The sequence below is a fragment of the Moschus berezovskii genome, chromosome 11 (assembly GCF_049115385.1).
Source record: "Moschus berezovskii isolate FMDL1 chromosome 11, NW_MosBer_1.0, whole genome shotgun sequence".
In the NCBI taxonomy this organism is placed as follows: Eukaryota; Metazoa; Chordata; class Mammalia; order Artiodactyla; family Moschidae; genus Moschus; species Moschus berezovskii.
The window spans coordinates 32452470-32464860 of record NC_142470.1 but is presented as its reverse complement, the minus strand read 5'-3'; the positions used below and the strand labels follow the sequence as shown (position 1 = coordinate 32464860).

Sequence of the window (12391 nt, the reverse complement as noted above, 5' to 3'; positions counted from 1 at the left end):
CTTTACCATTAGTGCCACCTGGAAAGCTCCTTTCCCCCCTCACTGTTTCTGAAATTTTTGTCAATTCTATTGGCCCTCATAGGTCAACCTAACTTTTTCTTGCCTACTTTCTATTTGTCTTTTGCTTTCTCTGAAAGATTGTCTCAGTCTTATTTTCTAATATTTCTCTTGAAATTTAAAAATTTTGGATATCTAATTTCCAAAAGTCCTTTCTTGCTTTTGTCTTTTTTTTCTTCTGATGCTATTCACGGATGACGTATCTTTTCAAAAATTGTTAGTCCATACACTCATTATATATTTCCACTGTATACTCTTTTTGTCTGGTTAATTTGCTCTCTTTTATGTTACAGGCTTCAAGTCCTGATGGTCTTTGGCTGTGTTTGTTCTAAACAGATACAGTATTCTAAAACACTGACTGGTTGGGTTCTGTGTAAGGCTTGTGCCTGCTTGTAGCCTTCACTGTTGGACCCTTATTACTGTTACTTTATTTATTTTTATTTTTTGGTAATGTCATTTGGCATGTGGGATCTTAGTTCTCTGAGCAGGGGTCGAACCTGTGCCCCCTGCATTGGAAGCACAAAGTCTTAACTACCGGACCACCAGGTAAGTCCCACTGTTGGATATTTAAAATGGCAGCATGACCTTTGCACTTTAGGGATTTCCCCATAAATACCCACATCCCAACATCTTCTTTTGGCCATGTGGTATCTCTAAAGATAACTCCTCCTGTTTCCCACATCAGAAGGGGAAGGACCAGGATCGAACCAATGAATTCACAAACTCTTATTTTATCTCCTTTTAGCCTTGTATCTCATTGTTTTCCCACCTGTACCTGATATACCAGAGTCTGGCGTCTAATTTCAATTAGAAGACTTCTGAAATCATTTCATCTAATTCTTATTTTATAATAATCAAAGAGCTGACTCATTGCAAAAGACCCTGATGCTAGGAAAGATCGAAGGCAGGAGGTAAAGAGGACGACAGAGGACGAGACAGTTAGATGGCATCACTGACTCAATGGACATGAGTTTGAGCAAGCTCCAGGAGATAGTGAAGGACAGGGAAGCCTGGTGTGTTGCAGTTTGTGGGGTCACAAAGAGTCGGGCATCACTTAAGCAACTGAACAACAGCAAATCCTTATTTTGTAGATAAAGAGAATGAGGCTCAGAAAATTCATTTGCTGAAGGTATAACTGTTATTAATAATAAATGGGAAAGGTGAGACTTCAACCTAGGCTCCTGTTCTCATCTCCTGTTCTGGTCAGCTGACAAGCTGCTTCCCGAAATGTCAGAGATGATTTGAGATTTTTCTTTCCAAATGCCTAGAAATCTTGGTAAGTTTTCAGGAATTGTGTCATGATAGCTAAAAGCTGAGGTATGACTGAAATAAACAAGCCCCATATCTGGTCCCATGAGAAGAGGGACAGGCAAATTTTGAAAGTGAGCTGGTTAGCTTCCTTTACTTTCAAGGTCACACAATGGAATTATCACCACTATTTTTTTCAACTTCAAATGTGACAGGTGAAAATAATCTGATAGCTCTGTCTTCATGAACTGGAAATATACTATTCAAAATGTCTCTTAAGTAGGAAAATATTAACATGGACAAGAGCAGTCATGACCTATTTCAACACAGTTGACTCCAAGAAAAACTCATTCTGTGGGGTAACACATATTACCTGACAAAAGGAATTCCATAATCAAGAAAAATTTGGTAAATGTTGGGTTAAAGAAATATTTAATTTAAATTTAAATCATAAGATAGGCAACAAGGATGTATTATACAACATGGGGGAATACAGCCAATATTCTATAATAATTGTAAATGGAGTGTAAACTTTAAAAAATGTGTAATTTTTTAAGAATTAAAAAAGAAACTGGCATGAAGATAAAGCAAAAAAAAAAACTAAACTAGTTTCTCTAACACAGGACTTCATAAAATCTCTAATATACACTAAGGAATGGTATATATGTCATGAAGCATTTACCCAGTGTATGTCAGCACAAAATACTTTTCTTCACAATTTATGGAACTAGTGTTCAAGAAAGACACTTTGGAAACATAATCTGACCCAACATTATACTTCTGAAAGTCCTACTATGGAAGGGTTCGGTAAGAACATAAAATTACTCTTCTTAATATCAACTGCTCACCTTAAAATTACCTATCAAAAAGTAGAGGCTATACTATAACTTAAAATTCATATATCTAAAATCAACTATATACTACTTACTGTGGCATTAATGAAAAGATACTTCGCTCCCAATAAACAAAAGGTCTGTGCAATAATTATGAGAGACAAAGCTCTAATCCATATCATCATTAAACATTTAAAATGAAGTTCTGTCCCCAACACATACTGTTCAGCCTGGAAGTGGGCCTGGCAGTGGTGGACTGAAGTGCAGATGGCAGGATCTCTGATTTGATGGCCACATTGGTGACTGCACCATCCATCCTCTCTGTCTCACATAAGCCTGGCAACTGTGGTGCTTTCTCCAGCGTGGGTAGTAACTGATCAAACTGGTCAAGGTCAGCTGTAAACTAAGAACGGAAACCAAAGTTAGAGGAAACACATTCTACACTTTCACCTGAAAGAAAGTAGAAAACAAGTTGTTCCTTTAAAAAACATGAATTGAGTGTGACTATGAGAGAATGAAGAAAGAAATAATTAGCAAGACTGGGGCCTCAATGAAATAGCATGCCCTAACACTGGAACAACATGTGGAAGTTTATGGCACTGATATACTGCAGGATGTAACACAACATACACACGGTGCTTATCTATTATATTTTGGTATAAAATGTACACACTGGAAAAAGATTGAACTGGAAAGAGATATCGAGAGTACTGTGTTATGACAATAACATCATGAGTGATTTTTTCCTGTCATATTTTTCAAAATTTTATAAAATGGCTTACTTTATGAAGGAGTAAAAAATACAATTACATTGACATATTTTTTAAAAATAATTTCTTAAAGTTTGTGAAATTTTTTTTAATGAATATTAACTTCAAATATCCCAGAAAGGTCACTTCCCATTTAAAGACTTAACAGAGTAGGAAAAGTATTTTCTATTATAGGTAGGGAGTTCCTACATCTGTCTGTGGCTAGGCACAGGAGAAAATTGACATTTCACAACATTATTCCACGATGGTTATCTTAAGATAATTCATAAACATAAAATGTCTAGTTGTTTGGGTTTTATTACTTAATTCAACTAAAATTTCTTCCTAGATTGTAGAATTATATGTACATATTTTTTTAAACGTCTGGCTTCTTTCACATTACATTTCTGAAGTTTAGACATGCTGTTCTGGTAGTAGTAGTTCATTTTATTTCTGTTGCTGAATAGTATCCCATTGTATGAATATGCTACAATATATATTTATCAATTCTAGTGATGGATTTGGGAATTTTTCTGGTTTTGGGCTAATATAAGTAAAACTACTATGACTATTTTTAAACACATCTTTTGTGGCATGTGCAAAAGTACTAATCAAAAAGGAAAAAATTGACAATTTGGAGTCTACATTAAAATGAAGAACTTCATCAAAAAGCACCATTAACAGAGAAAAAAGGCAAAGCACAGTATAGACAAGACATCTGTAAATATATAACCAATAAATGACTCACCCAAAATGTGTAAAGTACTCTTACACATCAATAGGCAAAATACAACATACTGGGGAAATGGGCAAAACACTTCGACGAACTATTTACAAAAGAAAACATCCAAATGACCAATAAATATTTATTGTGTGCTAAGTCACTTCAATAGTGTACAACCATTTGTAACCCTATGGACTGTAGTCGACCAGGCTCCACTGTCCATGGGATTTTCCAGGCAAGAATACTGGAGTGGGTTGCCATGCCCTCCTCCAGGGGATCTTCCCGAACCAGGGATCAAACCTACATGTCTCTGTCTCCTGCAATGGCAGGAGGGTTCTTTACTAGCGCCACCTGGGAAACCCAGATATTTATTAGGGAAAGGCAGATTAAAACTATGAAATATCACTACACAGATCCCAGAATGGCTAAAAGTTAAAAAGATAGACAACACCAAGTATTAATAAGGACATGGAACAACTAGAAGGAATTCTCATACCCTGGAAAAGCTGGCATTATCTGCTAAAGATGAACACACACATATTTTATGATCTTGTAATTCCACCCCTCAGGTATAAACTTAGCAGAAGTGCATGTATGTACACCAAAACAGATGTGCCAAGATAGTATACAATGGCATTTTCTTATAAAGCTGTTAGTTTTGAAGTCAATTTTAAAGACTGACAATTTTAATGTAGTTATTTAAAGCTATTATTCAGCTTAGAAACATGACATTAGTTTAGCTGTACCAAGAAACATAGGACAACCTTCTCAAACAGTACATGTGTAAAGAAATAACCAAAACAGTCTTATAACAAATAGTAAATAGAGACAATACAGAGACTCTGAGCATTCGAGGAAAAGAATGTCTAACTAGAGCTACTGGGGGAAGCTTTACAGAAATGATTGTGTATTGTGTGTGAATGATTGTGAACTGTGTTTAAAGGATGAGCAAAAGTTCAGCAGACATAGAAAGGAGGGCAAGGCAGAAGATGCTTAGAAGAGACACGGCTTATCCCAGGAATAGGAAGGGCTTCCATGTACCTAGAATGTAGTATGCCTGAGAGAAGAGAGAGGCTTCTGGGAGATGAGGGCAGAAAATAAAGCTGACTCAAGAAACTCTAGGATCTATACATACTAAGTGTGAATTTGGTTTCACAAGGAAGAATCTTATTAATAAACTGCTTTGTAAATACATTTTCAGCTATTTCATGGATGTCTATACTCTGTCTAAATAATGTGTAAGCTTCTAGCGGGAAGGAATCACATTTTCTGCTTTTCTTAAATTCCTTCAGAATCTACTGCAATTATTCAATAAATGAAGCTGCCTATTACTTTTCACCACCCGCTGCTGCTGCTGCTAAGTCATTTCAATCGTGTCCAACTCTGTGTGACCCCATAGACGGAAGCCCACCAGGCTCCCCCTTCCCTGGGATTCTCCAGGCAAGAACACTGGAGTGGGTTGCCATTTCCTTCTCCAATGTGTTAAAGTGAAAAGTGAAAGTAAAGTCGCTCAGTCGTGTCTGACCCTTAGCGACCCCACGGACTGCAGCCTACCAGGCTCCTCCATCCATGGGATTTTCTAGGCAAGAGTACTGGAGTGGCCCAGCCTAAATACAGAAGTTCCTGATCCATAACAATTTACACAAAGGTTTACCTGTATTTACTTCTGTTTCAGAGCATGTTATATACCGTACTATCCGGAATACTCAAAGTCTCCATCTGATGGGGGCTGGGGGTTGAGAGTGGTTAGAGTGAGAAGGAAAATTACTTCAGAAAATGTTTCAAAGGAAATTAAATAGCAAAGCAAGCCAGACTAGGCACCCGTGTCCACCTCCTCACACTTCTCTCTCATTTCATTTACATCGGAAGTTCCCAAACTTAGTTACCTATCAGAGTTCTCTGGGAAGTCTTTAAAATACAAGTTTCTGAGCTCTATTCTGGAAGAGCTGGATTTAATAGGTGGAGAGATGAGAGGAGCGGGCAGGGAAAGTATTTTTTCTAAAATCTCCAAAGATGTGAACTCTGATTTTATCGAAAGAAACATCTACTTTCTTAGAATGCCACACTAAATATTGTAGCCCTTCAAAGTTCCAAAGAGAACTTTTGAGGGCATCCTGTGGGTTTTCAACCACTGATACTAATTTTTTAATATGTGCCCAACAGATAGGGCAAAACGTAGCCTGAATTCAAATATAGTCTATGCATGGAACAAAAGAAAAGAAAAGAAAAAAAAATAACTAGGAATGCTCATTCTATAAAGTAAAGAATTACCTACCTGGCTCTGTGACTCCAGTTTAATTTCCTCAGGAGCAGGTTTGGTCATGGGGGCTGGGTTTGTGTTACAAGGATCCATCTGTTCTTTCTTTTCCACCTTCACCTTTACATCATCCAGGCTCAGGTTCGGAGTGGATCTTAAGTCTTTCTCATCTTTATCTAAAAGGTAGCGTAGGAGCTGATGGTCTTTTGATTCTTTTTTCTTGGAAGCATCCAGTTCCAGTTTTACACTGGAATTTCCCTGGACCTGTCCAGTCACTGACACAGAAGTAGATGCACTGTCCTTCTTATCAGGCTCCACTGACAAAGTTGTGATATCTGAGGGACTACCCTCCTGTAAGAGACGGTGTAGGATTTTGTGCCGCTCGGTCAGTGAACTATGAGAGGAGGGGCAAGAACCACTTGAAGAGTTAGTAGAGGCAGAGGTGGAAGTGCCTGTGCAAGACAGCACCTCTTTGCAACTTGTGTCTATATCAGCATGCCGTAACTGCTGCTCTGCAGTCGTTGTCAAAAGCTGCACTAGTTTGTGACTGGTTTGAGAGTATTTATTGTCTCCATCTGAGAGTCTGTCATTGTTATGTAGAAGCCCAGAATCCAGAGGTTTGCTGTCATTAGAGCTGTTGTCAGACTGAATCATTTCATTTAAAATGGATGCAATCTCTTTGTTATCTTTGGATTCAGCTTTTGCTGGTTGTATATTTAATCTGCTAGGTGAATTCTGTGAGCTCATCTGCCTGAGGACTGGAGAACTGGCAGAGAAGCCAACAGAGTTATTGGGTCCTTCATTCATACTCTGTAAAGGTGTTACTGGGATGTTTGAATAGGATCGGTTACTATTATTACAGGCAGTACTTGTCATGCTAACGGGGGAGCTTAATGTCGGAATATTAGCAGGAAAGGAATTGTTTGGCATCCTGGGCCTTGTTGCCAATCCAGAACTAACTTGTCTCCTTGGAGACATGAACTGTGCAAGGGATATTCCTGTACCTTCCATAGGGGAATTATTGAGGTTTAAAGGGGGATTAGTGCTCTGGGAACTGGCCTGTCCCTGGTTTAAGGCAACACTGGCTACAATCTGATTTCCAGGTGAGCATCCAAAACTCCCCTGGCTGTTGCTAGAATTGCTATGACTGCTGCTATGAAGGTCTGAGCTCTGTTGGCGGTTTACTCTGGTGGGTACCATGTTGCTGCTAGATGGTGGCAATGTAGATGAACGGGCCACACCGTGAGCTGGAGAGATACTGGGATTGACGGAAGGGTTTACCCGGGGCACTGACATTCCAGCATTAGTGTCATCTTGAGGAGAAAGACCACTGTGTTCCCTAGAGAGGGGAAAAGACATTCAGACATCTTCACTGGTTTCCATTATAATATTTTATGAAGCACATTATAAAACAAGACCATTAACCTCAATAATGTTGCAAACTATCAAGTAAAAAGCTTCTGTGTTAAACTAAAGAAAACAGTGAACTGTTAGTACCATGGTGAAATGTTAGAACACTTCATGGGAAAATACTGTTTAGGATACTGCACATTTGATAATGGTTAAATGCGCAAGAAATCTTTCCTGGCCTTGGAAAACTTCCAATATATGTACTTTAAAACTTTATAAAATTTAATACAAATAATTAACACTACATCAGACTTTTGGTGGAAAGAGAAACTTCCCACACTTCTGGTTACAAAGTATTTACTCATGACTCCCTTCATTATAGCTTTTAAGTACCTCAACTCCAAAGAGGAAGACTGGGTAAGGAAAATACTGTGTCACTGATGTAAAAATTAAAAAGGGTGACATGCAGACATAGCAGATGTTTTGAAAGAGAAATCACAATATGAAAAAAAGAACTGTGCTAATTCCACTCACAAGCATAAATTAAACTAAAATTAGAAAAAGCAGAATACTGAATTCAGATTTTCATCAAGTTCTTTTACTCAAATCCATAATTACGACAACAGATTTGTGACTGGTATTACCATGTTCCAATAAGCAAATATATCAGATGAGGGAAAGATGAAGTGAGGGAAAATGTTTTTGTTTAATGCTAAATTTTAAATAGTTGTAAATGTAGAGTCTTGAATAATTCATAGGATAAAAGAATGGTTTCATGAATTTACCATATATAATAGTGTAAAACACATTTTGAGAGGAGAACAAATTACAGGCAGTGACATTCAAATATCTCAAGTTGATAGTTAAATAATTTGTAGCTTGAGAAACTGTCAACTTGAACTCAGGAGCCACTGAGTTTTGCCTTAATGAAAATAAAGCACTTTTAAAATTAAAAATAACAATACTAATAAACTTGAATCTTTTATAAGACCATAAGTTTATAGATGGAAAGCTGGAAAGTTTTAGCCACAATTTTGGTTTTTACCCCTAAAGCATATATTCAGCCACACCTTTCCTTTCTCCCTTTTTGAACAACAAAGCTATTGTTAGGCGACAAAACTATAAAACTCAGTATGGATATATTGATTATATTCTCATCATGCTAGTTAAATGCCTAATGTAAAACTGGTTTTCTAGCCATCAAGAGTATAAAACTTTCTTCTCTAAGAAGAGATATGTGAACTGACTTATTTCATATGAAACTCTCCAAATAAGTAGTACCTGTCGATGATATGAATTCCCATGATGAAAGGTTGCATGTCTGGACTTTGAGGATAGCAAAGTTTACACTTGGTGTGGGCGCTAAGCATTGTCCCATCATTCAATATGAATCTATAGGATGGGCTGGAGGCAGTGCCACGAGTCATCACTGTTTCAAACAAAAGAGAAACCTAGTTAAAATGCTGACACTTACACTTCGGGCAGAGGAGAGTTACCAAGCCTTATTTCTACCTAGAACCTCATTTAAATGTCCTTCCAATTGCTACCTGGTCAGACTCAAAGTATGGTTCAGATAAAGCAGATATCTGAGGGGGAAAATGATTCAGGATGAAATATACAGTCTGAAGACAAGTTTTAATTCAGTTCTACTTGAATGGATGCCTCCTCACAGAAGTTGTGATTATGAAGAAACCACAAACCACAAAAAAGTCAACCTAATCTTTCCCTATAATGGGGCAGCTTCTTAAATTTATTAAGTGTTCATTAAAAAGACCAAGAAGTAACTTTCTCCCCTCTCCTTTTCAGTATTATCTCTAACAACCTTTTCCACCCCTTTGCTGCTAAGTCACTTCAGTCGTGTCCGACTCTGTGTGACCCCATAGACGGAAGCCCACCAGGCTCCCCGGTCCCTGGGATTCTCCAGGCAAGAACACTGGAGTGGGCTGCCATTTCCTTCTCCAACCCCTTTAGCTGGCTGATTTTTAAAAACAGCTTTATTGAGATATCAACAAAGCACAAAATTCACAAAGTTTTGATTAGTTTGAAGAACTCTTTAACTGAAATTCAAATTTAATTTTTCACTCAGGAATGCGAATCAATAAGATCCACCCCGACAAATTATTATAGTCATATATGTTATTTTTGAATTTAGTTTACTGCTAAGTAAATTAATAATAAAGGCTCTGATTACTAATACAGAATAAAACCTAGGTTAAGGCAATTGAATCACTATATACACAACACAAGTTACTTTTGTCTTAAAGCTTTATAAACAGCAGATGAAACTCTAACTCTTTTATTGGTAAATATTTATGAAATACGTAAAGGCTATACCAGACTACTAAATAAGAAAATGTCATCAGTGTTTCAGTAATACAATAGAATTCTTTTTTTAAGGAAGATTTAATAGGTAGATTCAGCTATACCAAGGTTAAAAACCATATCCACTTAAATACAAGAATTACTACCACAAATGACTAGTATAATTTAGCCTGTAATAAGTGTTAGTCCTATTTTTCAAAGACATTTTAGAAAGCTTCAATCACACTTAAAAGACATATGAAAAAGACAAAAAGACCAACTGATAATTTTTGAAGCTACATATTACTTTAGGCAATGAGAAGACAGGCTCTATTTTACTGTCTTGGTTGGCCACTTCATGCGACGAGTTGACTCACTGGAGAAGACTCTGATGCTGGGAAGGATTGCGGGCAGGAGGAGACGGGGACAACAGAGAATGAGATGGCTGGATGGTATCACCGACTCGATGGACATGAGTTTGAGTGAACTCCGGGAGTTGGTGATGGACAGGGAGGCCTGGCGTGCTGTGATTCATGGTGTCGCAAAGAGTCGGACACGACTGAGCGACTGAACTGAACTGAACTGAATTTGGAAGATGCTAAATTAATGAAACTTCCAAAATTGAGGAATCTCTACTAACTTAATACAGGAAAATTATTACAAGTTTTTTTTTTCTTTTTACAGTTTAAGTTTTGAAGTTAAATGGTTTATTTTGGATAATAATGTACAGAATAAGAATCAGCAAAAGGAAAGCAGCACAGAAAAGAATAAAAGCCTAGGAATCAGATTTAGGTATGAACTCTGACTCTCTCATTTACAAGTTTAGGACTTAATAATACAAATTAACCTTTGTCCAGTATCACTAAATGTAGCCAGTTTACTGTGAGATAATACCTAGCAAGGAGCCTGGTACATAGCAGGTACTGAATGAATATTTCCTGAATAAATACCAAAGAAAAAACAAACAACAAATACGTAGCTTCCAAAGTACTTGTGTCCTGAGTCACACTCATATTCGGCCAATACCAAGATACCTCTTATACTACTAGCTTCAACTCTGTATAGCAATCTATAATTTTGAATTAAGATGTGAGTATTGGAGCCATAGGGCTTCTCTGGTGGCTCACACAGTAAAGAATCCGCCTACAATGCAGGAGACTTAGGTTTGATCCCCAGGTAGGGAAGATCCCCTGAAGAAGGAATAGATTAAGAATAGGTGGCAAGAATACACTAAAAAACTATACAAAAAAGGCTTTAATGACCCAGATAACCACAATAGTGTGGTCACTCACCTAGAGCCAGACATCCTGGAGTGTGAAGTCAAGTGGGCCTTAGGAACCATTACCTAAAACAAAGCTAGTAGAGGTGATGGAATTCCAGCTGAGCTATTTCAAATCCTAAAAGTTGGTGCTGTAAAAGTGCTACACACAATGTCAGTAAATTTGGAAAACTCAGCAGTGGACACAGGACTGGAAAAGTTTAGTTTTCATTTCAATCCCAAAGAATGGTAATGCCAAAGAATGTTCAAACTACTGTACAACTGCACTCATTTCACATGCCAGCGAGGTAATGCTCAAAATCCTTCAAGCTAGACTTCAATAGTACATGAACCAAGAACTTCATGTTGGTACAAGTTGGATTTAGAAAAGGCAGAGGAACCAGAGATCAAATTGCTAACATTTGTTAGACCAAAGAGAAAGCAACAGAATTCCAGAAAAACATCTATTTCTGCTTCATTGATGATGCCAAACCTCTGACTATGTGTATCACAACAAACTGTGGAAAATTCTTTAAGAGATGGGAATACCAGACCACCTTATCTGCCTCCTGAGACCTGTATGAAGGTCAAGAAGCAACAGTAAGAACTGGACATGGAACAACAGACTGGTTCAAAATTGAGAAAGGAGTTTTCAAGGCTATTATATTGTGACCTCACAAATTTAACTTATATGCAGAATACATCATGCAAAATGTTGGACTGGATGAATCACAAGCAGGAATCAAGATTGCCAGGAGAAATATCAACAACCTCAGATATATTACATAAACCTCAGATGATACCACTCATTAGGCAGAAGAGAACTAAAGAGCCTCTCAATAAGAGTGAAAGAGGAGAATGAAAAAAACTGGCTTAAAACTCAACATTCAAAAGAGCATAAGATCACAGCATCCAGTCTCATTACTTCATGGCAAATAAAAGGGGACACAGTGGAAACAGTGACAGACTTTATTTTCCTGGGCTCCAAAATCACTGCAGATTGTGACTGCTGCCATGAAATTAAAAGAGGCTTGCTTCTTGGAAGGAAACCCATGACCAACCTAGACAGCATATTAAAAAGCAGAGATATCACTTTGCCAACAAAGGTCCATATAGTCAAAGCTATAGTTTTTCTGGTAATCATGTACAGATGTGAGAGTTGAACCATAAAGAAAGCTGAGTGCTGAAGAATTGATGCTTTTGAATTGTGGTGCTGGAGAAGAGTCTTGGGAGTCCGTTGGACAGCAAGGAGATCAAACCAGTCAATCCTAAAGGAAATCAACCCTGAATATGCGCTGGAAGGACTAATGCTGAAGCTGAAGTACTTTGGCCACCTGATGTTAAGAGCCAACTCACTGCAAAAGACTGTTTCTGGGAAAGATTGAGGGCAGGAGGAGAAGGGACAACCGAGGATGAGATGGTTGGATGGCATATCCATACAATGGACCTAAGTTTGAGCAAACTCCAGGAAAGAGTGAAGGACTTGGAGTCCTGGCATTTTGTAGTCCACGGGGTCACCAAGAGTTGGACATGTCTTAACAACTGAGCAACAACGAGAGCCGTAATTCTTTACAGGACTGATTGGTTAAAGTATTGCTCTACACACCAAATTTT

At 37.8% G+C, this 12391-nt stretch overlaps 1 protein-coding gene across 11 annotated transcripts in view; it reads right to left on the bottom strand.

Moving 5' to 3' along the window:
• The window catches only part of NCOA1 (nuclear receptor coactivator 1), a 216191-nt gene that overhangs the window by 48660 nt on the left and 155140 nt on the right, over window positions 1–12391 (bottom strand). For all 11 annotated transcript variants that reach the window (XM_088841224.1, XM_055399631.2, XM_055399630.2 and 8 more), the window contains 3 exons: window positions 8500–8647; window positions 5887–7207; window positions 2361–2541 (listed from right to left, as the gene is read on the bottom strand). In XM_088841224.1, the coding sequence (XP_088697350.1) occupies window positions 2361–2541; window positions 5887–7207; window positions 8500–8647 (1650 nt within the window). The remainder of the gene's footprint in view (window positions 1–2360; window positions 2542–5886; window positions 7208–8499; window positions 8648–12391) is intronic.